The sequence below is a fragment of the Tyto alba genome, unplaced genomic scaffold (genome assembly GCF_018691265.1).
Source record: "Tyto alba isolate M040663 unplaced genomic scaffold, T.alba_DEE_v4.0 Super-Scaffold_33, whole genome shotgun sequence".
Lineage (NCBI taxonomy): Eukaryota > Metazoa > Chordata > Aves > Strigiformes > Tytonidae > Tyto > Tyto alba.
This window is the reverse complement of record NW_024881308.1, coordinates 11,496,740-11,523,587: the sequence shown is the minus strand read 5'-3', so window position 1 is coordinate 11,523,587 and position 26,848 is coordinate 11,496,740. Positions and strand designations below refer to the sequence as shown.

The 26,848-nt window shown below is 42.3% G+C and overlaps 1 protein-coding gene across 1 annotated transcript in view; it reads left to right on the top strand.

The window, feature by feature from the left end:
* BMP7 (bone morphogenetic protein 7) overlaps positions 1-26,848 on the top strand; it is a 47,904-nt gene that overhangs the window by 5,676 nt on the left and 15,380 nt on the right. The window contains exon 2 of the mRNA XM_032993603.2: positions 19,083-19,275. Coding sequence (XP_032849494.2) covers positions 19,083-19,275 — 193 coding nt within the window. The remainder of the gene's footprint in view (positions 1-19,082; positions 19,276-26,848) is intronic.

The window sequence follows — 26,848 nt, the reverse complement described above, 5'->3', positions numbered from 1 at the left end:
TATTAAAGACTAGTCAGGGCTGTTGACAGGTTCCTTTTAAATAGGACACTGCCATGTTTTAGTTTAATACATTCTGGCAGTGTCACCGGGGTTAAGGCTAATACTGGGATGTGTGGATCCTGTCATGTTATTGTCAGGAGGAATGCAGGGATTAGGTTTAAAAGTGGCGGTGGGTGAGTGGTGCAGCTGTGTACACTTATTAGAAAAGATTTAAGTCCCACTGGTAAAATCAATATATTAAATTGCAAGAGCCTCTGTTTTTAATTAGTTTAAATCAAATATACTGTTACTGCCATTATGGCTTCTATCCTTGGACCAAGTGAGGAAATGCTAATATTTATATGGAAACTGTTAATTTGTGGTTAAAATGATAACACATTTAGTTTTACGCATCTAATTTGTTCTAACTTGGTGAATACCAGTGAGAAGTTGCAATGGTGGATGAAATCATCTGAGCAAGAACACAAGTAAGCAAGTTTTGATAGCACACTAGGTAAAGAGACTACCTGTTGATACATAGCATTAAGAGACCACGATATTTTAAGCCCTTTCCAGCGTCTCCAGCAGTGTCCCTCTCCAGCAGTCCTCCTCTCTGGGGCCTGCGTCAAAATACTTACACAAATTAACTACATGTATGTATCTAAAATATATGTAAAAATATAAATATATATGTAAAAATAAAATGTGCTATTATAAGCATATATTTCTTCTCTAAAGGGAAAGAACTTCTAATGAAATGAGTGAGCTGCTTAAATTAGCTTCAGGATGAAGATTTTCATTCTACAACTGTTTGAAGTAAATGGGACTAATCACATCGATAAAGTTCTGCACACACATATGTTTGGAAAATGGAAACTCAGGAGAAAATTCTTGGCTAGGTCTTCATTGGTGTAAATTGTCAAATTTCTACTGAAGCTGGCCCTATGGTCTCATTTATACAACTGTACATCCAAAGTAATTCCCATAAACTCCTTCTTGATTTACACTAGCACAATTGAGAACAGAATTGGGCCAAATAAATGCCCCTGTGTTGAAATAATGAGCATGCAGTAGTTTCTGCTAGAGCTTCAAACAGTTTTCTCTCCTAATCTTGAAATTGTTTTTGAGGGAGGTTTCCTTTGCTGCAAATAATCAAAACATGAACTAGCTCCTATTAGTCACTGCTTATCATTATTAGCCCAATCCATGTTGTTGAACTACAGCTGAATTCTCATCTTTGCAACAAACAGAATTTAACAAATAATGTTTGACAAAAATGTGAAACTGATATTTCTTAATACAAGACATATTTCATATGGAGAAACTTCAGTGATGAAAGATTCCTGGTATCAAAATATCTGAATCACAGTACAAATAAACAGTGTGTTGTAAAGACTGTGGGGCCAAATTCCGTGCTGGAGTAATTCCACTAAAGTCAGTGGAGTTGTGCCAGAAGATAAACTGCCATCTGGATTTTTTTGGTGTACATGTGAAAAACCCACAAGTGTTTAAGATTTTGTCAGTAAACATATTTGCTAAGAGAAACTTTGCAGGTAGCAAAGTTTGAACCGATTTGAATTCAAACATCTCTTTCGGAAATCCTTACTTTGTTGATGAAAAATACAATGTTTGGTGGGATCTTCTTTATTTGGATATATGATGTATATTTCCATTATTTATACATAAATTTACCTGATTTACAGCAGCTAACGTAAGATGATCTTGGGTGTGATCTCATATGTGCAAGCCCCAAAATACCGTGCCTTGCACGTTCTTTTAAACATTTGTGTCGACTACATCTTGAAGTCAGTGAAAATCCTTTAGTGATCCAGATTGAGTGGATTGAATTAATGGCAACTTTGAGACTACAAGTTTTAGTGTAATTGCTTTATTGTTTTGGAACCAAGATGCTTACAATCCAGTTCCTGTGCAAACATGTTTAACGTGTGTTAATGTGTTTCAAAACCAGACCCTCTCCGCAAAATTCTGCTTTTCATTAATTGACATCAGTAGCATGGTACAGTATTTCAAAGCACTGGCCAAATATAAACTGTGTTTCTAATTTCCTTACTTTCCTGTGTTTGGAATGCCAATGTTAATTTGTTCCCATGGAAGAGTGAGAGCTGCCAACCACAGTTTTATATAAATGGCTTTACAGTGCAGGGCTGCCAACATTAAATGATACTTAGGAATTTTCATGACATTTTGTATTTAATGCTTGTGTATGTATGTGTGAGTGAAATAGAGAGAGATATATGGGATGTTGAACAGCACAGCCACTGATGATCAAGGCAGATGTTGGAAGAAATTTATCCTTTGAGTAGCTGTTACTTAATGTTTCTTCTCTTTTAAGATTTCTTAATAATATATCAGATACTACATAGCATATTCCTTCTGCCTAGAAAAAAACATTTTGTTTCTAACTGTCCAAACAGTTCTATGGTTCCCTACACCTCCCACAATTTTAGTTATTTATTAATAGATGAGCAGGACTTTTGTTTATGTTGTTATTCTGATCATTATGAACTAGATTGTAAGAATGTGATCTTACTCAGCATGAGAAAATGTAAAAGTAGAAAAAGCTGCCACAACTAAGGAATAGGGGGATTAACTGATTTCTATTACGACTGCCAACAGATAATTTTTCTTTAAAAGAACAGGAGTAGCTAGATAAAATCATTTGCTTTCTTAAAGAAATTCAAGCATAATCAGAGTTTCTTTAGTGGTATATGCTGTCTTTGTACATGAAACAAATGTGGAGTTCCCTTTAAACAAATTTATTTTAAACTGATGGTGGTGAAAACAAGGTCTGTTTATGTATTTCTCCTTTTATTCCTGGAGGATATTCAAAATACAAATTGTTCATGTTTCAGTAGATTCCTCTTAATGAGTGCTATGGTTTATCTCCCAATTTTCCTATTTTATTGGAACAGGTGCAGTGTCTGCCATCTGTGCCAGCCCTGCGTTATACCAACAAACAAAGTGTTGTTTTGGTTGACTGGATTTAAAAGTCTCCTGAGAGTAAAGAAATGAAAGAGAAAGAATTTAGAAAGTGCCTAGTGAAGGAAAGGCACTTCAAGTAATGTGCTTTGTCACTCAAGTCTTCCCGTAAATTACCTTAAACTATTTCTAAACTGTTTGAAAAATTTTATCCGTAGAGTATTAAGTTTCTGTTGCAACTCAGAGGTCCCACACTATTCTTTATCATCCTTATCCTACCGCAGTAGCTTCCAGATTAGACTCTTTTGTTGTCAGGTTGAATTAAATTTTACAGGACTAAAAATGCTTTTTTCTTTGCCTTAAAATAGAAGAATTGTAAAGTTTCAGTTTTTCACTGTTTCTGATTCCATCTCATTTTAAAGATACTGGAAATAGCCATCCCAGTTTAAACAAGATTATGTTGTAATTAGACAGACAAACTCATAATTATTTAAGGGCTAAACCAACAACAACAACCCTTTCAGGTTCATTTTGACAGTGTTTATCCAGTGTATCTGGAAAGGCTTACAATTAAAGTGCCTGAAGGGTGGGGATGAGATTTTTCAGTATGCAGTCAGTGCTGTCGGGTCCACCTGGCATGGGAAACTATGCAGGCTTTGTAGTAGAGAAAATCCTTTAACTTAGATCTTCATGGCAAGCTCTTAAAAGCTACCTTCCTTTTTTTTTTTTTTTTTTTAAAAAAAAAAAAAAAGGGAGGGGGAGAGGGAAGGCACAGCTTTCCTTAAATAATAATTAAAATGAGCAAGTGCCTTGTTACGCTCTTTATGATGAGGGAATATTGTCGCTGATCAGACCGATAATCTCTCAGTGGATCATTTTTTACAGTTTTGCCTGTTGTGCACAACTGTCTTTCAAATGAGCAAAAAGTTTCCTCTCGTTAGGCTGCAACCTCCCAACACGCGATGCTGGTCTGAATTACACCTCTGCGCAAACCCACTGATGTCACCAGGCAATATCCTCAGCTGGAGCAGCCTGGCACGGGGCCACCCCAGCAGTGAAGTCACCACGGTTGACACCATCTGAGGAGCTGGCACCGTGTCTGTACCAAGTTTGGGGAGCCGTAAATCAGGTCGAGCTTTGACACTGTTACTAGAGTCACGGGGCCAAATCCTGCCTTCAGTCACCTCGTTTTGCTGGCACCGGTGGGGCTGCCGTGGTTCTCTGATTTTACCAATTGTTCTTCCCACAGCACAGTGGCAGTAAAATTTTTTAAAAGAGACCAGAAGAACCCTGGGAGAACTACTAAAAAATGCTCATAAAATAATACAGCATCAGTAGTTGGGAGTTACAATTCCGACGGAGAGACAAGTTTCTTACTGAGTAAGGATTAGGAACAGGGCTGGTAGTATTTCACTGCTTGTGTACCTGAAATGCCCAGTGACTTTAACAAGTCCTTCTGCACCCTGAGGGGATGCAAGTTCAGGTTTATCGTTTAAATGGAAGATTAAAAATTACAGTAATTTATAAATCTGAATTCTGGTGCTTACAATTTAGTAGTGTTCAAATATCATTGTATCAATATTTTAACAATTTATTTACATAAGCCAAGTATCTATAATAACATGACTGATAATCATTCACTAACAGGAACCAGTTCCTAATCGTATCTGTTCTACTCACATGCTTGATGCTAGCAAGCTGCTTCTCCCCTGATTCTCAAAACTTAATTGCTTCTATCACAAAAAAATATTCTGAGCATTTTAATCATGCTACTTTTATTTGTTTATTACTTTGCAGTAATTATAATCCCACAGGGACTTTTTATATGTTAATAAAGAGTACTGCACATCACTTTTCCTGAAGCTTGTGTGGCACTGTAAACATCATGCTGAGTTTAAGTTCCCCTTTCTGACCATATCCTTAAAAAAATCCAGCATTTGTTAAGAGAAAGGAGGAGATGTTTTTCTTTTTTCTTTTTTTTAACAAAAAGAAATAGAAAAAAAACAGAAGGAACTTTAGCCTCACAATTTGCTAGCTACATAAAGCAGTAAATGTTCAGTTGAGGCAGGGAAAACACAGAATTGCTGGAGATTGGTTGTTTCCTTTTGGAGGAAACAATAAATGTGCCCACTTGTATTTTAACAACATTACTACTGGGCCCCTTAATTACACAAATATACTTGTAATAAACTGCTGAAGAGAAGAGCTGAAAAGGAATCATTCGGCAGAGATCTTTCTCTTCAACTCAGAAAGAAGCTTTTGAGTAACCACTCTTTTAAATCTTGGCCCAAATCAGAAGATGAAGATATTTCAGCACTATGTGATGAATCATACATCTCCCGAGACAGGTGAAAAGGAGAAGCAAATCAGACATGTGGTGTAAAACTTCTCTCACTGGTGTGAACACAACTTTGACCTCTGAATACAATAGTTCCTGCAACTTGGTGGCATGCATTATAATCAAATTACAAGAATACTAGACTCCATATCCACAGAATTCTCTGACTGTTAAGCTACATTAAAACCTGACACAGGGAATACAGAAATACATGAAAGAATCCTGAATGATGCAGAAATGCTTTCAAGCAACCCCCAAACATTTTTTTAGAAAACAGTAACTGTCATTTTGCTCATTAGTCCACAACTGTGTGATGAGAGCTGTTTCGCTGAGAATATTACAGAATAGGGGGGAAATCCAGTGTGTCTAATACGCTGGAAGTCTTTCCTCCCCATACTGGCAGTTGTAGTCCAATAAGAGAGTAGGCAAGAGACCGAGCTGGAGAAGAATGACTTGTGTTCCTGCTCCTTGAGAGACACTTTCAGAAATGGCATGCTCTCATTTCTGTGCTATTTTTAACAGTTGCACGCAACAGGACATGAACTGCGTTCCCTTCATTCATACCAAACCGATGTGAGGACACGAGGGTGTATTACAACAGCTGATCTTTTACCCCAGAACTGCAATTGCAAAATTGTGTTCGAAGACACACAAAAACCAAAACAAACCAGAAAATGCTGTTGTTAGGGGCTGACTCAGGAGGCCTGGATGGCCCAACCCTAGTGAGAGGCTCAGTGTCAGGAATCCAGCCCTGCGATCCGCAGTGTGGTATGCAGGGCTAGGTGCTGCTCATGTCACTGATGGTCTTATCTTGTACCAAAAAAAAAAATTCCTCTTGTATAATAGGGATCGTGGGTGGGAATTAAACTGAAAATAAATCTTCTAACCTTCAGATGTTGTTACACCAGGGGTGTTGGCCACCAACATTTAGAGTGTAAAGGGAACAGGCACATGCACACACTCTATACATGTGTATATGTATATATATATACATATATGTCTTCCTGAGGACATTTCTGAAATAATAGTTTAAACTTTTTATCAGTCTAAGACACTAGCATTTTACATGTACTAACAGATTTTACATGTACTAACTATCAGTTTACAGATCTTTAATATTCATAGCTCTCAGGCCCATATACCAAGTTACTAAAGGAATAAACAGTCCCCTGCCTGTTTCTCAACAAAAATAAATGTGTTGCACAGCAAACATTCCTAGAAAGCAAAAAGATCATACGCAGAAGCTGTGAGTTCCATCACAGGCAAAAGGACAGCGAGGATCACGGCTGGGCAGTGACCTCCTCTCCAGTGCCCGTGTCCCAAGCCCAGGAGGCTGTGCTCGGTGCCCCACCCGATCTCAGCTATCTTGCCAGTACAGAGGAAATATGATGATCTCAGAGAAAAATGTGAAATAGGTTGCAAAGTCCCACTTTCATGAGGAAGGGCACTCTGGAGTATCATGTTAAGCAGTAATTCAAGTCTCGAATGATTATTTTCCAAAATGTTTCCTCCCATCCCTCCAGACACTGTATTTCTATCTAATAATCCTGGTTTATAAACTGTGTGAATATCACTGGACCACCCACATACAGAACACCTGAAAAACATGCAATAGATGTAACAGTATGGATGCAAGATGAGCTCTGCTCTTGCAGGGATTTCCCCTCCAGGGCAGATGGGCCTTTCCCCTGCATAGTTTGTTGCCCCCTAAGCTCCCGGCATTGCCTGACCGAGAAAGGCACAGATGTTTGTTATTGCATAGACAAGCTCAAAAGGTCCAGCCGATTGCAGTCTTATGGCACAGCACGAAGTGTATACATTCCAAGTTGAAATTTTGCTGATTACAGTCAAGGGCTAAGATTCTTATCTGATCGCCGCATGTCTGATATCAACTGGTTATTTTGTAATATCCCACAAACTACTTTCTCAACAAAAGCAGATTCTGGGATTTCAGCTGAGAAATCCAGCCAGTCATATGGTTTCAAACCTGGAAAACTGGTTCTTGAATTATTTTCCTTTTATCACAGTAAACCACAAAAAAGGCTTGATTCCCTGTGCCTACACCTCCCGCCGTGTTCCTCCCAGAGAGCCTGTGCAGGTGTAGACCCGCACTCTGGAATATTTGGGGGGGATGCTGGTATTGTTGTGGCAATATAGCATTAAAGGAGGATTAATTAGATTTATGCTATTTATTTGGGCAGCTGTTCAGTAGATGAAAGGAAGTCTAATGCAAATGAAATGAATAAGCCGAAAGAGGCCAATGTGCGGTCACTTCTCCACTTGTGTCCCTTAGCATGGCCAGTGCAGAAATGGGCACATTCCTATGACAAAAATGAGGCATTTGAAGATTCCATCAGCTGAACTTTCAAGTGTTGCCAGTAGATGCACAATATATACATGTGCTTTTAAAAGACTTTTATTTTGAACTCAAGATGTGAATCTATGGTATTAAGGAAAGCAGAACAATCCTTTATTTAGCTGCACCTGCACCTTAATGCCTAATGAGTTTAGTTTGATGGAATCCAGACCTCAGGAAGGATTATAAATTCTCATTTGATTTCATTTACTTCTAAAATACCTTAAACCAGCTGTACCAGTCCAGAATCCAGTCCTTCCTTCTATATCAGTTTTGCAAATGTTGTTGAATCTTTTGCTGTATTAAGTAACTTTATGCTATATAGTAATATACCAGTAGTAATAAGGAACAGAAGGCAACTTGAAAAAAATGATGTAGTAGAAGATAATTAGCAACATATAAGCTTGAAAAGCACCAGTTTAGAGCACAACTTTCATAAAATTCCTCATGCTCTGGAAGCAAGATTTGGAAAAAACTGAAGCTAAGTTGGTAGGCAATATCGTCTCTCACAGGCCCAGTGTAAGGCAGAGGAGTCTGGCCTTGCAAATGCAGATGAACACACGCTCCAGGGCATTAGTGGTACATTTAGCCATTTCTGTCTGTTTTGTATAAACACGTCAGAGACGCTTGGGCAGTGACCTTCCCAAGATTACTGACTCAAGCTGTTTATTATGAAGTGTAACTAATTTATCAAATACACTTGAAGCCTTCTTAGTTTGCCCCAGTGTATTTACTGGAATGCAAGAGCATAATTTGATGCTCTTGCGTCTCTGCATGATCAAATTGTTGCATCAAAGAGTTACTATATCAAAATTTGTTTTTTCTTTGCATGTCCTCTGCACATGCCTTCTTGCAGATTTAGGTGCCTGTGCTGCAGGCTCCCAGCTTCCTGCATCGATGCTTAGTCCTTCCCTTGTACAGACATCGGGGTGTGAGCAGACACCTTCAGAAGAGCAGGGGAGCTTACGGTGCTGCTGCCCTCACCCTCAGAGGATGAGCACCCTTCCAGACTACCAGTCACTAGCGGGCTGTCTTCCTTTACCTGAGGTTAGGTTAGAGCTGGCTAAAAACCCTTCAGGGAAACTATCTTGCCTTCCTTGATCTGAAATATGGTCCAAGGTGAAGAACTGTTTCACATTTGGAAGCTTTCAAGAATGATCTGGGTCTTTTTATTCCAAAATTTACATTTTGTCCCAAATAGCCCATTTTAGGTGTCCCTGTAGTAGTCTCTTGTGCTGCATACACGTTATTTCTGACCAGATCTGTTCAGCCACTTGTCTCTCCTTCCTTGGGCCTGGGGATGTGTTTCCATTTGCTCAGTGCTGTGTGTACAAGCAGACAGGGCAGACTGCTGTTTTTTGCATCAGTGATTTTTTGAGAGGCCTCCAGCCTCAGAGCAGGTTGCAGGAAGCACCTTGGGCCCCATTTGTCTGCTGGTTGGACTGGGGGATTATGTTTCTCAGTGAACCATATTGTCACTAACTTTTCTCCCTCTTTGTGCTCTGCAGTCTCCTCCCCCTTGAGACACCCATCACCTTGCTTTTTCCCCTACACCAGTACTATGCTTTTCAGTGCTGTGGCTGCCACTGTGATCTCCGCCACCCTGACCCTCATCTGTGATTCTCCCCCTCCTCCCAAGGCTGCCATTATCTCCTTGACCCTTGGATGCACTGGAAAAATGTGTGACTTGGAGTTCACACCTAACGCTGGCACAGCTTCCCTGTGAAGTTGGCCTCACCAGATACAACTCACTGTCTTTCAACAGCACCAGGAAAACAGCCTTGCTGTCCCCCAGATTACAAAAAGAGAAAGCAGTGTAATGTAGCAGTCATCTCTGTTCAAAGAGGGAAAAGAAAAATGTGTTCCTGCATGTCCACATACCTCCCACAGCTGCATCCCGAGGATTTAGGATATGGGGGGATGTATTAGACAGCAGCACACCTCTGTTCTTAAGCTGTCCATGTTATGCATTATGGTGCAGACAGAGAAAAGAAAGCTGGAGTGATGATGAGCTTCTGCCTGGCATTTTGCTCACTGCTCAGTTTGACTACAGGGGCATTTCTAGACAAGGGTGCAGAGAAGAGCTAAGATTACCTTTGGTGGGCAGGAAACTTTGCAGCTGCCTCAGCCTGCCCTGTGCATCCCACGGTCCCTGCAGGAGGCCCCAGCTCGGAGCTGCTGTCCAAGTGCATCCCTATCTTTCAGATACACAGAGAGATGCAACAGCCAATCTGTCGGTGGTGCAGCTGCCGAGGGTAAATACCAGCCTCAGTTAATCCTGCTCCCCATGACAGCATGAGAGCTTGAGACATTTTGTGATGGCCGCAGCGCTGGCCAGCTGGGATGACATAGGAGGAGCCATGTTTGGCAGCATCACCACAGTCCCCAGCTTGCCTCTGTCTCTCTGGAAAAATGCCACCCCCAAGCTTCTGGGAAAGGGAGAGCTGCTGGGGGCAAATCCCCAGATCAGCACTATCCTGGATCCCCCCCCTTCCCAGTGAAGGAGGGAAGAAAAACAAGATTTGAGAGGCTGATGAGGGAGGCCCTGCAGGAGATACTGGATTCCTGGAAGAAGGTGGAAATAGAGGGAGTCTGTCTAAAGGAACAACTTCATGAACTCCCATTTATTTCTTTCCCCTGTCACCTCCCCATTTCTCCATTCCCTCACACACCCCAAATCCCGCAGCAATCCTAAATGCATTACAGCAGCTTCAGATGGATTGCAGCACTATGTGCTGCCGTGTTTCACATGCGAAGGCCATGAATAAGGTATTCTGAAGAAACACAACTCTTCCTTGCTTATTTAACTTTTCTTTCCCTAGATACACATACAGACACTGCAAACTCAGCATCAGGATTCACACCACGATGGGTCTGTTTACTATTAGGAGAGTTTCGTGTTCACAGAGCAGTCCCACGTGTAAATTTTTCACAATACCTTTCATCTAGTCTGGCTCTGATTTCAGCAGAGAAACCACAGCATAAATGGGTACCAATCAGGGCACACTCGGAAAAGAAAATGGATTACTTGTGCATAACCTGCCCCAATATTTCATGGATGTTCTTTAAGGAGAACTAGTTTTGCCATCCAGCATTGCCTGAAAGTCCCTGCAAAGAAATGCCGGCAGGGGAATGTTTCCACGTGCAGAAGGCAGCATGCACGCTTCTGTCTGTCCTTTCCCTCCCAATTATTATGTTTCCCCTTTGCCATCTGCCATCCTAAGGAATTTTAACTGTAAAGTCTCCCGGGTGACACATGGGGTGAGAGGATGTGGTGACTCTTAGCATCCTCTCGCCCCGCGTGTCCCAGCTCCCGGGAAGCAGGTGGCTCCGCATCCCTCTCCGACGCCCAGCCTGAGGCGGGTACGGCACTAACCCTAATGCTGGAAGAACATCAGAAAGGGCCCAGGCATTTTTTTAGGGAAATACCAATTTCTGCCCTGAGCAGTCTTTGCTAGCTGAAGTTTAACTTAGTCAGGAAGAACTTGCTGCTGCTTTGGAGATAATTAAACCCATCTTCCCTCAACCCGCTGTTTGTACACGCACAATGATACCATTGTTCAGAGTCATGCAACACATATGCTGACATTAAAGTGTTTAATCTTGTAGTACAGTATTCCATTATTTTTTCGACATCTGTACATGATAGAAAGGGTACGTATTAAGGGATTTGTTGACAAAGAAATGGCTAATACTGATACATGTGTGGACTGAAAGGATCTTTCCAAGTTGTGTTCAGCAGTAGGGAGAGTGCTCCTTCCCAGGCCTGAAGCCTGGCACAGATGTGATATGCACTGTTGCTATTACCACTTTTCAATTTATAACAAGGAGTCAGTGTTTAGAAGAATTTTGGAAGCTCCCTGCTGGGTTTGTGGCTAGGTGGTCTTGCTGGCAACACCACCTTCATGCTGAAAGCTGAAAAAATGAAGTGATGGCTAAAGGAAGAATATTAACTCCAGAGGGCTTTTTTTCCCCCCTTTCGAAGCAAAAATGCTTACCCCAGATCGCTTTGCGAGTGAGCACTAAAGAATTTCAAACCCCCTTGTTTCTAACCTCTGGGGTTGGAGATCAGGATTTATGGAGCCTGGTTTTCATCTCATTTGAAATTAATGCATTAGTCCTGCTTTCCACTCGTGGACGGGGCAGAACTTTGCCTTGCCACACACAGAAGTTATCATTTTTATCACCTTCACCTCCCTTTACTCAGCTGTAAAATGGGTACATGAGCACTGAGCGCCTGGGTGCAGGTTCCTTTCTGCTGAGTGCTGCCTTGGCTCAGAGCAGCCTCTTCTGCAAAGGGCAGACCGGGGTGAGACCATCAGCCCCCGGCTTCAGCAGAGGAGCCCAGCCTCCCCCAAATGCCTGGGTATTATGGGCCTGTGGCTGAAGGGACAGGCGGTGTTTTTAGAAGTGGCAGGATGGCAGCAGTCCCTGATGGTGGGATGCAGTAATGAGTTATAGAAAAACCACAGACTGTATTTTTAGTAAGCTTATCTCACAGATCAAAATCAAGGGTTTTTCTTTAGGTTTCTCTGAGAACCTGCAGTAGCTTTTAGATGGGTTGGCAGAACTGTAACCTTCCAATGTAAAAACACCCTCCAAATACTGTTTTTATTGTTCTTTACAAAATAAATAAAAAATCCCATCATTCAACTCCAGACATTTTCTCTATTACACTTATAGGACTCCCAATTTATATTCTTTAACTATTTATTCAAATATTTCTTTAACTGCTGCTTTAGCTCCCTAATGTCAGCGTGTAAATCTTGTAGCTGAGAGGATGAAGCAAATGAAAACCAATCACAGAACTTTGCATTACCAAATACTTGCCATTATAAATTTACTGCCACTGCCCCTGTAACTCTTGCTGTCAAGCACAATGAGGAGGGAAACATGTGCCTTAGCAGACTGTGGCCTGGCATGACACTGTTGCAATCTTTATTATACTCCTCCTTTTTGTCAGAAAAATATAAGGACTGACCTTGCACTTCTTGCTCAGTCGGGAATCCCGCTGAGCCCAGTAGGCTCTTTCAGCTGCAGAGACCGCTGGATCCTTCCCCTAATTGGTTTCCTACTCCTCAAACCTCACTAACATAAGGCAAAAAGGCCTATATTTCATAAGCGACATGGTTTTATCCACCAATTTAGAGACAAAGAAGTGCAATTTATAGAGGGAACATTTAATGCCTGTTAATTAGAATCCCATCAAGAGGTCTCAAATTTGGCATCCTGAAAATTTACAGCACATTTTCACAACCGCCGCATGCTGAGAGTGCCAGGGGTGGCCCTGCCCTCCCTCCCGCCGTGCTGGGAGGCCCCCGGTCCCCCTCCTGCCATCGCTGCTCTTGGGGCACTGCGGGGAGCGGGGTGAGGATGGGACCCACCTGAAAACTCATCTGGGGAAGGGAAAATTATTTTCCAGTTGAATCCATTTCCCAAGGGAGACAGCAGGGTGAAGCATCGATAGGAGTGGACCTTCTCTTCGGAAGCAGTAATGTACATAGACTGAAAATGCTCCTGGATCCCAGGTGGAGCTGGTGGTCCCAGGGCAGCTGGTTTCTAGGAAGCTCATGCTCTACACTGAAATGGTGCAAGAGAGTTTCTGAAGTTTTGGCTTCGATCTCAAGCGGTGGTGATGGAGGGAATTAAAGGTAAATTTTCCTGAAAAATTCAAACGAGGTTTTGCATTGCTGGATAAAAGTGTGACTCAAAAGTGTGGTTTGCCCTAAAGCTAAAATCAGTCCACTGGCTCACTGGACAAGCCAGACAGCCTTCAGCCATCTCTGAAGAAATAATGCTCATTTTCTGTAGCTCTGCACCCATCAGAGGGAAAGAAGATAAAGACTTTCATTCCCGCTAAACTCACATACATGACTTCTTCAGTCCCTGGGGCCAGGCAGGCACAGGTAGAATGTGAAAACCTGTTAGACCTTGATGCTGGAGTGTGGCAGATTTTTTTTGGCATCCAAATCTCTGGGGGGTTTCTTAGGCAACTGCTGATGGCTCTGCAGCCGAGTCTCCCGCCTGGCTGGGAAGTTCAGGCGAGGGGGTGTTGTCTTTTGGAATCTATTTTCCTTTGACTTATCTTTTAGTCTCAGGAATTCAAGACCTTTAATCTATTTGAGATTAAAGTCCTTTACAAATCCCTTCTGGCCTTTTTTGGGAGTAAAGAAGTTACAGACACCCTACTGCACATTCCTTTTGGTGCTTTTTTTCATTGTAAATGAGAAACAAGTAGCACTCTAATTGTTGTGAGTACTACAATAAATGAGACAACTACTCTTAAAGTGCCTTATAAAAACAATTAACATATTATCAGGTGAAAGTGTTAACAGGAAAATTTAAGTTTTTACTTGTTTAAATATTCAAAATCTATTCCAAATGCATCACCTAAATGTGCCAGGGAGGAGGAGGTATGGAATTACTGAAGCTTTCCCAATTTGGCAGCCTAAGCACAGAATCTGTTCATCTGGTGTCTACTTTGCTTGTGAAAAAGATTTTTTACATCTTCAGAAAACAAGAGTGTGAAAATAGTTAGGTAGATTGGCAAAAGTAAGGCCTCCCAAGAAATCCACTGAAATCAGTGGAAATATTTCTACCGATTTCCCTGAGGTTTGGATTAGATCTTTAACACTTCTGTAATAATTATTTGTTAATACAGTCATTCCTGGTAAATTGTTGCTGTGATTCACTGGTTCTTTGCTTGACACATGGAGTTAGTGGTGGATGGACATTGTGCTACTGTGTTCGGTACTAAGGCTAAAACAGTATGGTTTCTTTGGTATGTGTAGAGAGAAATAATAACTACTGCAAGCTATGTCTCAACATAATCTTTGCTGTCATGTGTCATGCCTTGCCCACCATCAATCCATATTAAAAAAACCCAGTGGTCCTACCAGCGTTTACAAAATTAGCTCAGTTCGGCTTTTCACTTACCAGTAGTGATTTACAAAGTAGCTGAAAATAGTTTGGGCTCATATTTCTAGTTTAAACATATTCTGTTGTGAAAACAACCAAATGTGGGATCAGTTCAAGTTTCCCAGCTTTATACTGATGTGTAATTTTCTTTAGAAGTTCAGGTACCCTGGGGTGTTAAACCAGGATCACAAGACTTTCTGTCCAACGTTACTTTTTCGGTACTGGTTCCAGCTGTATTGCTACATGTTCTAGCTGTAACTATGCTTTTTCATCTCTGCATCTTAATGTTTTCAAGTTTTGTCTCTAAAAAGAGTATACTTTAGAACATGTCAAAACAAGTACCAGGGATTTGTTGACATTTTATCTCCAGCTTTCCTGTATTTTTGGATCTGATATCTGGCTACTTCACACCTGAGCACATGTATCCATCGTGCTTTCTTTTAACCATCCCTGCTGTTGCACAACTATGCTTTCCTGCCTCCTCTTGCATCACCACGATGCCACAACAGAGTCGGTTTGAAGAGACAAAAGACTTCAGAGAGATCAGAGCCCTATCTGTATCAGATAGATGAGTGCAGTCTGTGCGGCATTCAGATTGTAGACAGATAGCCAAAGCCAGGTTTTCAAAGATGCTGATCTTACGTGCATATTTGCCACAGAGGTGTGGCAAATTTACTGATAACCACTAGCCTATGTTCTTGTTTTGTTTGAATTACCTTAATTGTTCTGCACGCTTTTTGGTGTCTTGATTATTTTCTCATTAATCTGTTGTCTGCCTCCATCCTACAGCTCTCAAGTCCCATCATCTTGACCATTCCTTTCCCGGAGGACTATGCCAAAGGGAATGTCTGGTGATCTCCACCTGCTGTAGCTACAATTAACTGCCACACTCACCATGCCCAAGAGTTATTTTGCACCAGCAGATTTTGAGCCATGTGTTAAATTAGGTCATAATTTCTCAAGAGTGGTTGTGCCTCCAAAATGGGAGACCACTTCTAGAAATGAGGAGAGGTGCATTTACACATGCATCACCTGTGAGTAACTTTGGATTGTTTCTTTAGGAGAGGAAATCCACTGCTTTCCCACAGCTAAGGCACATAGTCTGTTCCATAGTGGAATTATTTTTCAAGAGTGTTCTTCCTTTTCATATTTTACAACCTTTGATTGCACATCCAGAGCTTTGGCTTCCTCTCCAAGCAGCTGCCTTGCCAAGGCATTTGAATTGTGGCAGTTTCTGAGCTGGAATTTCCAATGTTTGAAATTAAGAACTGGGTTAAAACCATTCACCAAAAGCCTTTGGGTAGTAGTGATTTGTAAGAACTATGAACCTGGGACAAACATGAGTTCAAATTCTTTGGGCAGAAGGGCTATTAAGTATACCCAGCAAATATGCATATTTCTTGATGACTTTTAAGGGAGCATTTAACACATAGTGCCTGACAAACAGCTGAGATTAAGTCCTTCAAGAATGACCAAAAGGTTCTCATTATGGTTTGTTGCATCAATAGGGATCGTGGATTTTATAGATCTAACAGAGTAACTACAGTCTTCGCCAAAGACCTGTAGCAATTTGCTTGATTGTTTCGGTGAACACTTAAGATATCACTCTCCCACCCCCCCCCCCCCCCCCCCCCCCCCCTCCTTGTTTGTTTGAACACCCCCCAGACCTGTTCCCGCCCCCCCCCCATTTAAACTCCTCAGGTAATCAATCGGAAACAACCCTGTTGTAGTATTGTCAGAGGTCACACCCATCAAACCCAGGGAACTCAGACTTCTTGAGTGCTCCCCTGCTTACCTCGTGCTGTTGTGCTTAAGGTATTACTGGGGTCTAGAAAACGTGCATGATCGTATATACTGTACCATATGTTCACAAATACCAATGCACAGCAGCATGAATTAAGGATAGGATTTCAGCCTTCATAACGAAGAGTCTTGCTTTTATGAGTTCAAGTCAGACCCTTAACGTTATTTTAACATAGATTTTGGTGTTTAATTATGTAATAAGATTTACTGCAGTCATCTAACAGATGTTGATTCAGGGTCAGTGTTTCTCATAAATTAGTTCTGAAAGGATTTGTTACTTCTGGGTCAGCAGATAGGTCCAGAGTGCAAAGAAAAAGGGGAAAAACAATAAACACTGAGTTGAAGGGTTTCTTGGGATTCTTTCTTCAGTTACATATCCACATATTTTCATGATCTTAATGACTATAGCCACAGGAATGTTTGCTTTAACACTAAAGATGGCTCAGCCCAAACCCCTGTATCCAAACATCTGCAAAGCATGGGAAAGTTCAAACTTCGGGGCTTTTTATTTTATGACCCTGGCTGTTAATTTTTCATACTAATATGACACATTTTTTCTAGGGCTCTGCAGTGGGAATCACTGTGAACTCTAGCAGCACCCGAAAAAGTTTCATCTTCATGTGTTTGTTGTCAGACTTTGTGTATGAAGTGCAGCTAAAGACTGGTGTCGGCCGATGTAGTTGTCATCACATATGTACACTGAAAAGGTGCACCCACCCTCCTTCGAAAATTCAGCTTTCCTGTGTGTTTGGAAGGAAGTCATATTGGTACATCCTACTGCTAGACCTCTCTGTAATACACTCTGCTGGTGATGTTACCCATAATGTAACTAAAACCACACAACATGATACTCATTCTTCTGTAGTTGAGGTTAAAGGAGCTATTCCATATTAAAATTTTTTTTCCTCCCCTCTGTAATTTAGGTGCAGACAAATTCCTTTGAGACTGAAATCATACTCTTTATATCTTATTCTGCTGAGAATACTTTGGAGGAAAGGGATTGAGGCATATTTAATAGTGTTGCTAGCACTTAGAAGGCAGAGTTTTAGTCTGCCAAGTGTTTTACAAACACTGGTGAATATTCACAATATTCCCCCACTTCAGGATATGAGAGACTGAGTGATCTTTCTGAGGCTGTACAAAATGTTATAGCTAGAGGTGCAACAATAACTTTGTTCATTCAGTGCGTGCTAAGACTGTTCAATCTACAAAACCATTTGCTGAATTTAATAGCCTTCGTCTTGGAAAGTTTAGGGATTTCTACCTCTAAGATGAATCCCAGCTATTAGTAAGAGCTCTGAAGTATTTCCCTGAACAGCAATCACACAGTGGCAAACTGCGAGCACTGGACTCCTTGCAACAGTAATGTGCAAGAGGAGGAAGAGCCCGTGGCCAGCTGCTGAATCTCGGCCAGCAAAGCAGCGCTGAACCTGCTCTGTGTAAGTGCTTGGACACAGCCGGGTTCCCGGAGGCTCCTCACTCCATCCCGGCCACAGGGGAGGCCCTCGCCAGTGCCGATAGACATTTGTACCGTGCAGAGCTGTAAATTTAAATAGCACTTCCCAGACGCAGGCTTGAAACTCCTCTTTTTCAGGAATAATTCCATTTAAGTCAATGGATTTACACAATGGATTTACTGCTGCCAGAAGAGAATCAGGCCTGTAGAAAGACACACATTCTTTGCCAAGAAAATCTCAAAGCTAACTACTTGAATTGTGCAGTCAAGCTGCAGGGAGGTCAAGTGGACAGACGACGGGACTGGGACATACAGGAAGTCCCTGGTTCAAACCTCAGCTCTTAAAATGTCATGTGGTGTGACCTCTGGCGAGTCAGTTCATCCCCTTGTACCTCCGTTTTCCCATTTTCCTTTGTCCAACTTGTCTATTTCATTTGGAAATTGTTCCAAGAAGGGTGCTTCACTTCATGTGTTGGGATGCGGCACTGACACCTTACCTCCCCCTTGCTGGAGGACAGTCTTGAAGGCTTTGTTTCCTCACAAACACTCACCCTCATCTTCAGTACCCACAAGCAGTGTTATACACTGCCATTAGCTGTCCATCAGAAGACAGGCAGACATGTCACACGGTGGCATAATGCACTGTCCTAACACTGTCTTGGGAGGACTCTGGCACTTTCTGTTATTTCACAGTCAGGGTTGGGAGGTGGAAGAAAGTCATCACTGAACATTTACTTCATAGCCCCGATTGCTAAGGATGCTTCAAAATGAAAGCTTTGACCCTTTGGAGCTTGTGATAAATTCAGCTGGCACCAAATGTGTGTCACTGGCATGAAATGCCTCAAGGACTGGAATTTGTGTATATATGTGTGGGTATGCGTGTGTGTGTAATTTTCAGAAGCAGAGTCAGGCCAAGAACCAGCACTCCTGAAAAGCCCCATCTGTTTCTTTCAGCTCCTTCCCACAGCAGCTTGGTCGTTATCGGTGGCAAATGTCCAGAGTCACTTGTCAAGCACAAAGCTGCCAAAAATCATTAAAACACAACGGTCACCCACACCCTGTACCAGCCAGCTGTAAAACTGTTTCAAAGAGAGTCTGATAAACACATATATGCTCATAATAGCCCAGATAGAGTAATGTATTTCCTATGTGCTTTAATGAACTGAACAACAGCATGAGATACTGCAATCAGATATTCTTGCCCTTTTCTGTTGTGGCAATTCACAAGCTTGTTTGAGGGCGAGGGGAAAGGGAACAAAGCAGGTGGCTAATGGGATGTTTTTCTGTTTCAGTGGAGCATGACAGAGAGTTTCACCATCAGCGCTGCCACTACCGAGAGTTCAGGTTTGATCTCTCCAGAATCCCAGAGGGGGAAGCTGTGACGGCTGCCGAGTTCAGGATATATAAGGATTACATCCGCGAACGCTTCGATAATGAAACATTCCAGATTAGTGTCTACCAGGTACTCCAGGAGCACCCAGGAAGGTGAGTGACCCACAGGGAAATCCCGATGAAAGCGCAAGAACAGTTTGTTCCTTCAGAGAGTTATGTCCAATACCGCTCGAAACACTGGGGCCATCAGCAAAAGTGTCTGAAGAGCTGGATTTAGGCGTCAGGTTTGCAGAGTGAAGTCTCAGTCAATGCTAATGCAGTGGGCACGTAGCGGCTGTGTGTGGTCAGCCACCGAGGGCACGGGGAGAGCGAGCCCTGCGAGCCTCCGCATGCCCCAAGGAGCATCCCAGGCACCGTCGCTCTTGTCCCTGGGAGCACTCGGTAGCTGAGGAGCCAACAAGCCTGGCCGTGTGCCAGTGCAGGAAAAGATCATAAACTCAGAGTATTTAAAGATTTCTGGAAGACCTAGCCTCTTCCTTCTGCTGCTTATGGATCCTGAGGTGGCAAAACCACATCTGAATGCTTCCTTTCTAATTGTAGCTTAATTACTAGCCTTTATTACCGAAGGCATTTGAGATCCCTAATTAACAAAGACAGATGACACCATGCTTTTTATACTGACTGATTGTTTTGTGTGTGCAAAACTACAAGATGAGCTATTAAATCCTTTCCAAGAAATTATTAATGTATGCCAAGTTCCCTGACAAATCCTCCAGGGAACTTGAATAAGAACATATGTTCAGTTTTCTCATCTGTTTCTAGTTCCAATTAATCAGCAATCCCAAACCATTTATCAAAGGCACTTAGTTTCATTTGCACATATTTCTTTTACATACAAATCCTACCAACAGTGAGATTGCATTTATTTACATGTAAAGTATTTACAGTCACATGCTAGTCAGAAGTTATTCTTTAGGACTAGTAAATATGGGCTAATAATACTACAGCCCTAATTTAGGTTTATGAAAAGAGAAACACTAGGGATTTAAAAAGGGGAAAGTCCAAAAGGGTAAGAAAAAAATAATGTAATCGGGACTCTGGCTTTATATTTTTATAAAAGCTAATAAAAATACATTAAAAAAATGAAATATGACAGAAAACCTTATCAACGTTTTTAAATGGTGAGAATTTCTACCAGCTTTGCTGTTTGGTAGAAGTATTTAACCACTGGTGTGTTTTCTTCCACATCTGAAGTTCTAATTTAATGGCTTAAAACTCATGGTTCTCTTGGTATTTCTAATGACACAATTATTTGCAGGGTTTGGGGACTATGCTAATATTAATCTATTTTCATCAAACAATAACACAAACTATAAATTTTAACCTGGCTTTCCTAAAGGAGAAGACAACAAGCCACAGACGTGCATAGGACCCATTAGATGTCCTGCTTACCATAAGCATTTAAGTTTATTCTATCTTAGGCCCTTCCAGAGATAGAAGCTTCCCTTTGCTGTATTTCCTAAGTAGGTTGTTTAGGTACAAGCCTGCAGGGATGACTTTTCACTCTTGGGACGAACAGAAACAAGAGATGTGTTGGCAGATGAAGAGGCCCAAACCAGTGTGCCAGGGCATTAGGGAATTGCCAGAAACTTGTTCTTGGAGTAAATGCCTTTCCTCATGAGATGCCAGGGAGCTTTTTCAGATCCTTATGAGCAAGGTAAGTGCCCACTAGGAATCTTACTGACAGAGTTAGGATGACATTTACTACCTTAATTTTACGATGATCCAGAGGTTTGTTAAAACTATGTTTAGAGAGGGCTGCAAGGTACCCACTGAGGATAGTTATGTGTGCAGCAGCAAGTGTTTCTGCAAACTTTCTCCTTCACAAATTATTATTCCTAAACTAAAAATGTATGCAAAGGGCAGACATATACATGAACCACTGGCTGGAAGAGGTGAGGAATCTTGCTAATTATACAGATGTTCCAGCTACAAGATTAGATGCAATTTTACTGCATCATATTCACCACAGGAACACTGTTTTTAATGAGTGTTCATGCATATTCACCCTTTGCATACATTTTGGCACAGGCAGTGGTGAGTTTTGAACAGTTTGTCCTGAAAAAATATTCCTGTTGGTTTGGATTGACCAAAGGTAGAAATATTGTCACTAACATTTGTAAAAATATTTGCTCTTTTTCTGCATTTTTCCACTGACATTTTCCAACCGGCTCTGTCACAGACCAGTCATCCAAGTCAGTGTGTCATTGGGCAAGTGGAGAAAGAAAACAAACTCTCTCCAATGTTGATCAAAAAACACCCATTCACTTTGATGCTTCCTTGGCTGTTTGTCTCACCCTGAGCAGGCTGGAAAGTCAGACCCATCTGACGTTGTTAGCAACAAGAGCAAAACAAAGCCAAACCCTCCCCCACTACGCAGGCAAGAAAACCTTTGCTCGTGTTTGGCTTTGTAGATCCCTCTCCCTCCAGCATGGCAGGTACGATGGCCAACAGAAAAACAAATGGTTTTCCCTCTCCCTGTGCTCTTACGATGGTACGAGAGCAGTGGGATCTCCCAGGAGATTGCTGGAATTGCCTTTCAGGATCTGAAACACCAGGTATTCTCCAGGCTTGTGCCCCCCCCACCATGCACGCCTCCTGTTTAAGTGCCCCAAGGCACAGAAGCTCAGTGCCAGCCTCCCCAGAGGCAGCTGCAGCATTATCTCTCCTTTGTCACACAGCAACACACAGCAGAGATCAGGGACAGCTTGGGGGCCACAAAACCAGCATGGGATGCAGCTAGAAAGCCCAAGCTGAGACTGACTGGAGATTTTTTCCTTTGAGGGTGAAGAGACCATCACATACACTGAAGGCTTTGTTTTCAGTTAAATAAAACTCAGATAAACCTCCAGTTTGGAGGGTGTGATGGTGTGCCCTCGGTTCAAATAAACCATAAGTACGAGCAGTTCAGCAATTAATGACTTGCTTTACGAGTTCAGACAGGTTGGCAGGTATCTAACCAGCAACATCTCTTGTCTGCAATTTATTGTTTTGTAAAAAATACAGGCATAGGTCTTTTCAGACAAACAGCTGCACCCACGGCATATTCCTGAAGTCCTGCCCCTCAACAGTACCAACTTTTGAACACAGGGTGGAAACTCTCCTCCATCCACCTGCTCAGTCATGGGCGGACAGACAGCTAACAACCCTGGCAGTAAGAATGGGAGCCCAGGCCTGTCCTTCATAGCAGACAGGATGCCACTCTGGACTTTGACTCACAGAAATTATATCTCTGTCAGACTGAAGATATTATTACAGGTGCTTATAGAAAACCAGACTACATGAGCAAATAGTCTTTTTAGCCTTTCTGAATCTATAAATTCATTGCAAGACGAGCTTTTCAAACTGGCAATATCTCCTTTCTAAAAGGCATGTACAGCATTCTTTAGGCACAAAGCATCAGTTATTCACTTTAAGCAAACAAGTACATTCATGAACAAAAATGTTACTAATATCAAAAACACTGTGAAAAGAGTTGATGCTTTGACTAATACAACATGTCTCAAAGCTCTCGTGTGCATAACTTCAAGTCCAGTGACTCACGTCCAACTTCTGTTTGGTCTTCATGGTTCACTCACCCAAAAGCCTGGGAAAGAGTTTTATAAAGCCAGCGACTGGCTTGAGAAGGGCTTGGTCCTGAGTAGCTGGACATCAAGTCCCTGTTTTTGGTCACAAGCCCTGCTAGTGGGATTTAAAGGTTGCCATCAGGGAGCTGGGTGCTGCTCAAGCCTCCATCTCCTCCCTTCTGGGTGCTGGGGGAAAGCAAAGCAGATTCCAGTGCTAGGGAGCACACATCACAGGACACAAAGCTTGCTACAAGGTGTTGAAAGTCATTTATCTCAGGCACCTACGCAGAGAATGTGTCAAAATAAAGGATACGGATATGAGCCTGAGACACATGAACTTTGATACTTTTACAGTGGAATCATGAAATTGTTTGTGAACTACTTTGCAAAAGAAATACCCATTACCCTCAGACTCTCCACTATTGTAAGCAATGGCCAAAGTGACAGTTTCAAAGGAACTTAAGCACTGAAGAGACACACAGGTATGTAGTGGGATTTCTAACAACAGCTAAGCAGGTTGGACACCTAACTCCTATTGTAATTGATGGGAACTTGTTTATTTTCAAAAATTACCCATGCAGTTCTGGGGCAGATTATCAGTCAGGGCATCATCCTCAATTTATTAACCTGAAGCTGCAGAAAAAATGCAGACTGTATAGCTCCCCTCAACATCAGAGCTTGATCCTGCCCATCTGTCTGCACCTTCAGAAGCTAAAATACCTCGTCCCAGAGTTACATCTCCGATTTCATTGGACCCAGCATTTGCACTGTGGAGTAAATCCCAACCCCTTTGAAGTTGATGGGAGTTTTGTTACTGGAGAGAATAAAGCCAGGTACTTGACCAGCCTTTGGTAATTGAAATGTAGTTGCTACATGTTCACTTTGTGGCCATTATGGATTTCACAGGCTTCAAAGGCAGTGAATGATTTGAATGCTCATGTTACCAGCCCTACAGAAAAATAAGATCTTGCACGATGCATTCCTGGGTTTGACTTGCAGCTGGAACGCTTTAGTTTGTGCTTCAAAATACACCACTTCTGCACCCAGATCAAACCTGAGCCCCTCTCCAGACCCCTTTCTCCCATTCATTGGAGTCTGTTTCCATGTTGTGGGTTGAAACATGTAATTCTAGTAACTAAGAAAGACTTAGGCCCACCCAACCCGCGAAGCAGATGTGCCTTCTTTTTGGAGCTTTTTTAAGTACTAGTGTGATCGTTCTAGGGATGGTGCAGCAAAGAAGGGTATAGTTTGTTTTAATGTTGTGCCCCAACACCATGACGGTATCTACAAGTACTAACAGCATCTAGAAAGGTACTGACAATAGCTTTGTTTATTTTTTTTTGGTGACTTACCTGCAAGTCTGTTGATAACTGTACTCATATCTTAGCAAGTAGCAGGGGAACTTTAGCATGGAAACCCTGTAGCTCTCCAAGAACAGAGCTGCATCTAGTTATCTCTTTCAGACCATTCCTAAAAGCCACTGCAGCCTGCAAAACTTCTGACAAATCTTGAACTCACTTAGCAAGGCACAACTCTTCACAGGCACTTGAATAGCTGCAGGAGGCATTCTGCATACCCCAGCGGGCTCTTGCTCAGCAAAGTGATGCACTAATGAACAGCGATTCAATGCTGAATAGAAACAGCTGTATATAAAGTGTCAGAGATATGTGTATAACCTAATTTCTTTCAGCACTGCTTTTACAAGAGGCTTCATATTTAGGAAACATGTTGCATCTCTGTAACAAACTCCTACTGCCACTTCTAATCAGTCTTTGAAACCTAGATCTTACCCTTCTCAGGAAAGGGAACACGACTACTAGAAACACACAAAACGGAATTAAGAATCTGCTGAAATTTTAAAGTGAATTTAATTTCTCCCAAGATTCAACAAAGTTTACACAGATCTTTTTCACTATCAGTACAGCCAGTTTTCAGGCCAGTACTTGGAAGCCACCTCCAGCAAACTGTATTTCTGTTGTGGCCATCCCATCACCTGGACAAGACTCCAGGCTGCATTTGTCTGGTGGCTCCTCCCCGGGGGCACAGGGAGGGTTTTTTATCAGTGGGGAGGGAGAGGGAAGGATAAGCAGGGGATCCAAGGCGCGGGGAAGGGAAGGTGTGGGAGGAGGGCTGCATCAGGTCTGTGTACAGAGGGTGTTGCAAACGTGCCAGGGAGAGGCCCACAGAGATCCTGGGGCCCTCTCAGAGTAGGAAAGTCTGAAAAATATTTTCCTAAGCTTGTCTTTGGACAGCTGCAGCAGACTTTAAGCAATGACACCAAGCAAACTGGAATCTGGATACTGCAGTTTTTTAATCCAAACAGATGTCTTCTAAACCCAGATCTCCTCTCACCCTCCCAGGATGCCCTTTCTGCCTTCTCTTCCCTCCACCTGCTCAGACCTGGACATGAATTGTCCCTATCCCCCCATGCCAGCTCTGTCCTTGGGCTGCCTGTTCGTAAACTTGCTGTCTTCCATCATGCCTGTGACCCAAACAGTCCCTCTAGGGTTAGAATACCAGTCAAGAGGATAGGATTATGCTCCTGGTTTAGTGACTGTGGTTTACATGCTGAGTCAATAATACATTTAACATATCCACACCTCGTTTCCCACTTCAAAATGGAAGTGGGAGGGTTGAACCATATTTGTAAAGCCATTTGAAGTCTGTTGCAAGGTGTCACAGTCTGGTTATTGTTTAAAACACTATTAGATCTGTAATTCCTCAAACTGGGAAGTAGGGATTAAAGCAGTGCAGCGGCCGGGCAGCCTCAGTATGCTGGTTGGGCTGGCAGGTTACCTGAACACAGGCAGGGGACTGCAGGACCCGCTGGCAGTGGCCCTTGGCTGGCTGCTGCCAGGACATGGCCAGATGAGCCAGAGCTCCAAGTCTGCAGCCAACCCAGAGTGCCAGCACGTCGCATAAATCAGCCTGTCTTGAAATGTAATGAAAGCTGCCGAGAGTCACCTTCACTGCTGCTGCCTGTCCTTGTTTCCCATTTATTTTTATCCCACTTGCAAGTGCTCATTGGTGTTTACTACCACTTGTTAACCAGCAGCTTGAAATAACAGAGCTGATGAGGCGGATGGGGAAAGCGAGTGAAGAAAATGGATGCAAAAGCAGGAGCTGTTTGGTAAGAGGGCTACCCCAGAGCAGTGTAGAGCTTACAGCATTGTAGTTTACAAACAGGAGTTTTGTCTCCTGTTCCCTCTTGCTATTGCAGAATTGCCAACTCTCATGTTTTCACTGTCTCTCTCGCTAGTCCATGTTCTTCCTTGTGCCCCAACTCATCAAGGCAGATGATTAGGGCAGATGCTGCACTTCTGATTTTTGGATATGTTTCTAGTGTTTATGGCTTCAAACCAAAGTGCCTCCTAGAGGCTGAAAAAATACCCCAGCAGAAGGCAAAGAGTCCATACATACTATTTTCATTAAATTTCATGGTTGTTAATCCTTTCTCTTATCTTAGAATTACCACATTACAACATGGTAACTCTCTTCCTTGCTGTTTCCTTTCAGGATACTCTTACTTGCCTTTTCTGTATTTTGTCTCCCCTTATTTCTCCACTCATCTTCACAAACCTCACTTCTTCCAGTCCTTTTATTTTCCACTGATCACCTGTGATTCCTTTTCTTACCTCACTCATGCCACCAGCCCTCCACAGCCCTTTGGCAGCTTCAGCACTTCTACCTCCATAACTCCAGCTGCTTTCCACACGATCTCGCATGCATCCTCCCCAGCCACCCTCGCTTTGCAATGCTTGTTATTCATCCTTGAGTCCAGAAAACAAGTTCACTAAGGAAATTTCATAGACCACACAGCAGTTATTGACCTGCAGACAAATTTTTGGGAGTGTTTTCTAATGGGAGGTGACTCTACTTTTTGGCATTCAGTGCCAGACACTACCAAAGTGATCAGCAGACAAGCGCCAACCTCCTGTTCTCGTCTTAGGCTTTACTGACAGCCCAATGCTTGAGAAAACTGAGCTGAAAGCCCCGAGTTTTATCGTTGCTAAAAGCTTTGACACTCCCACTGATGTCAGTACTTTGAACACTGAGCCATTTTGATGTGGTCTCAACAAAACATACTTGTGGTCTGGATC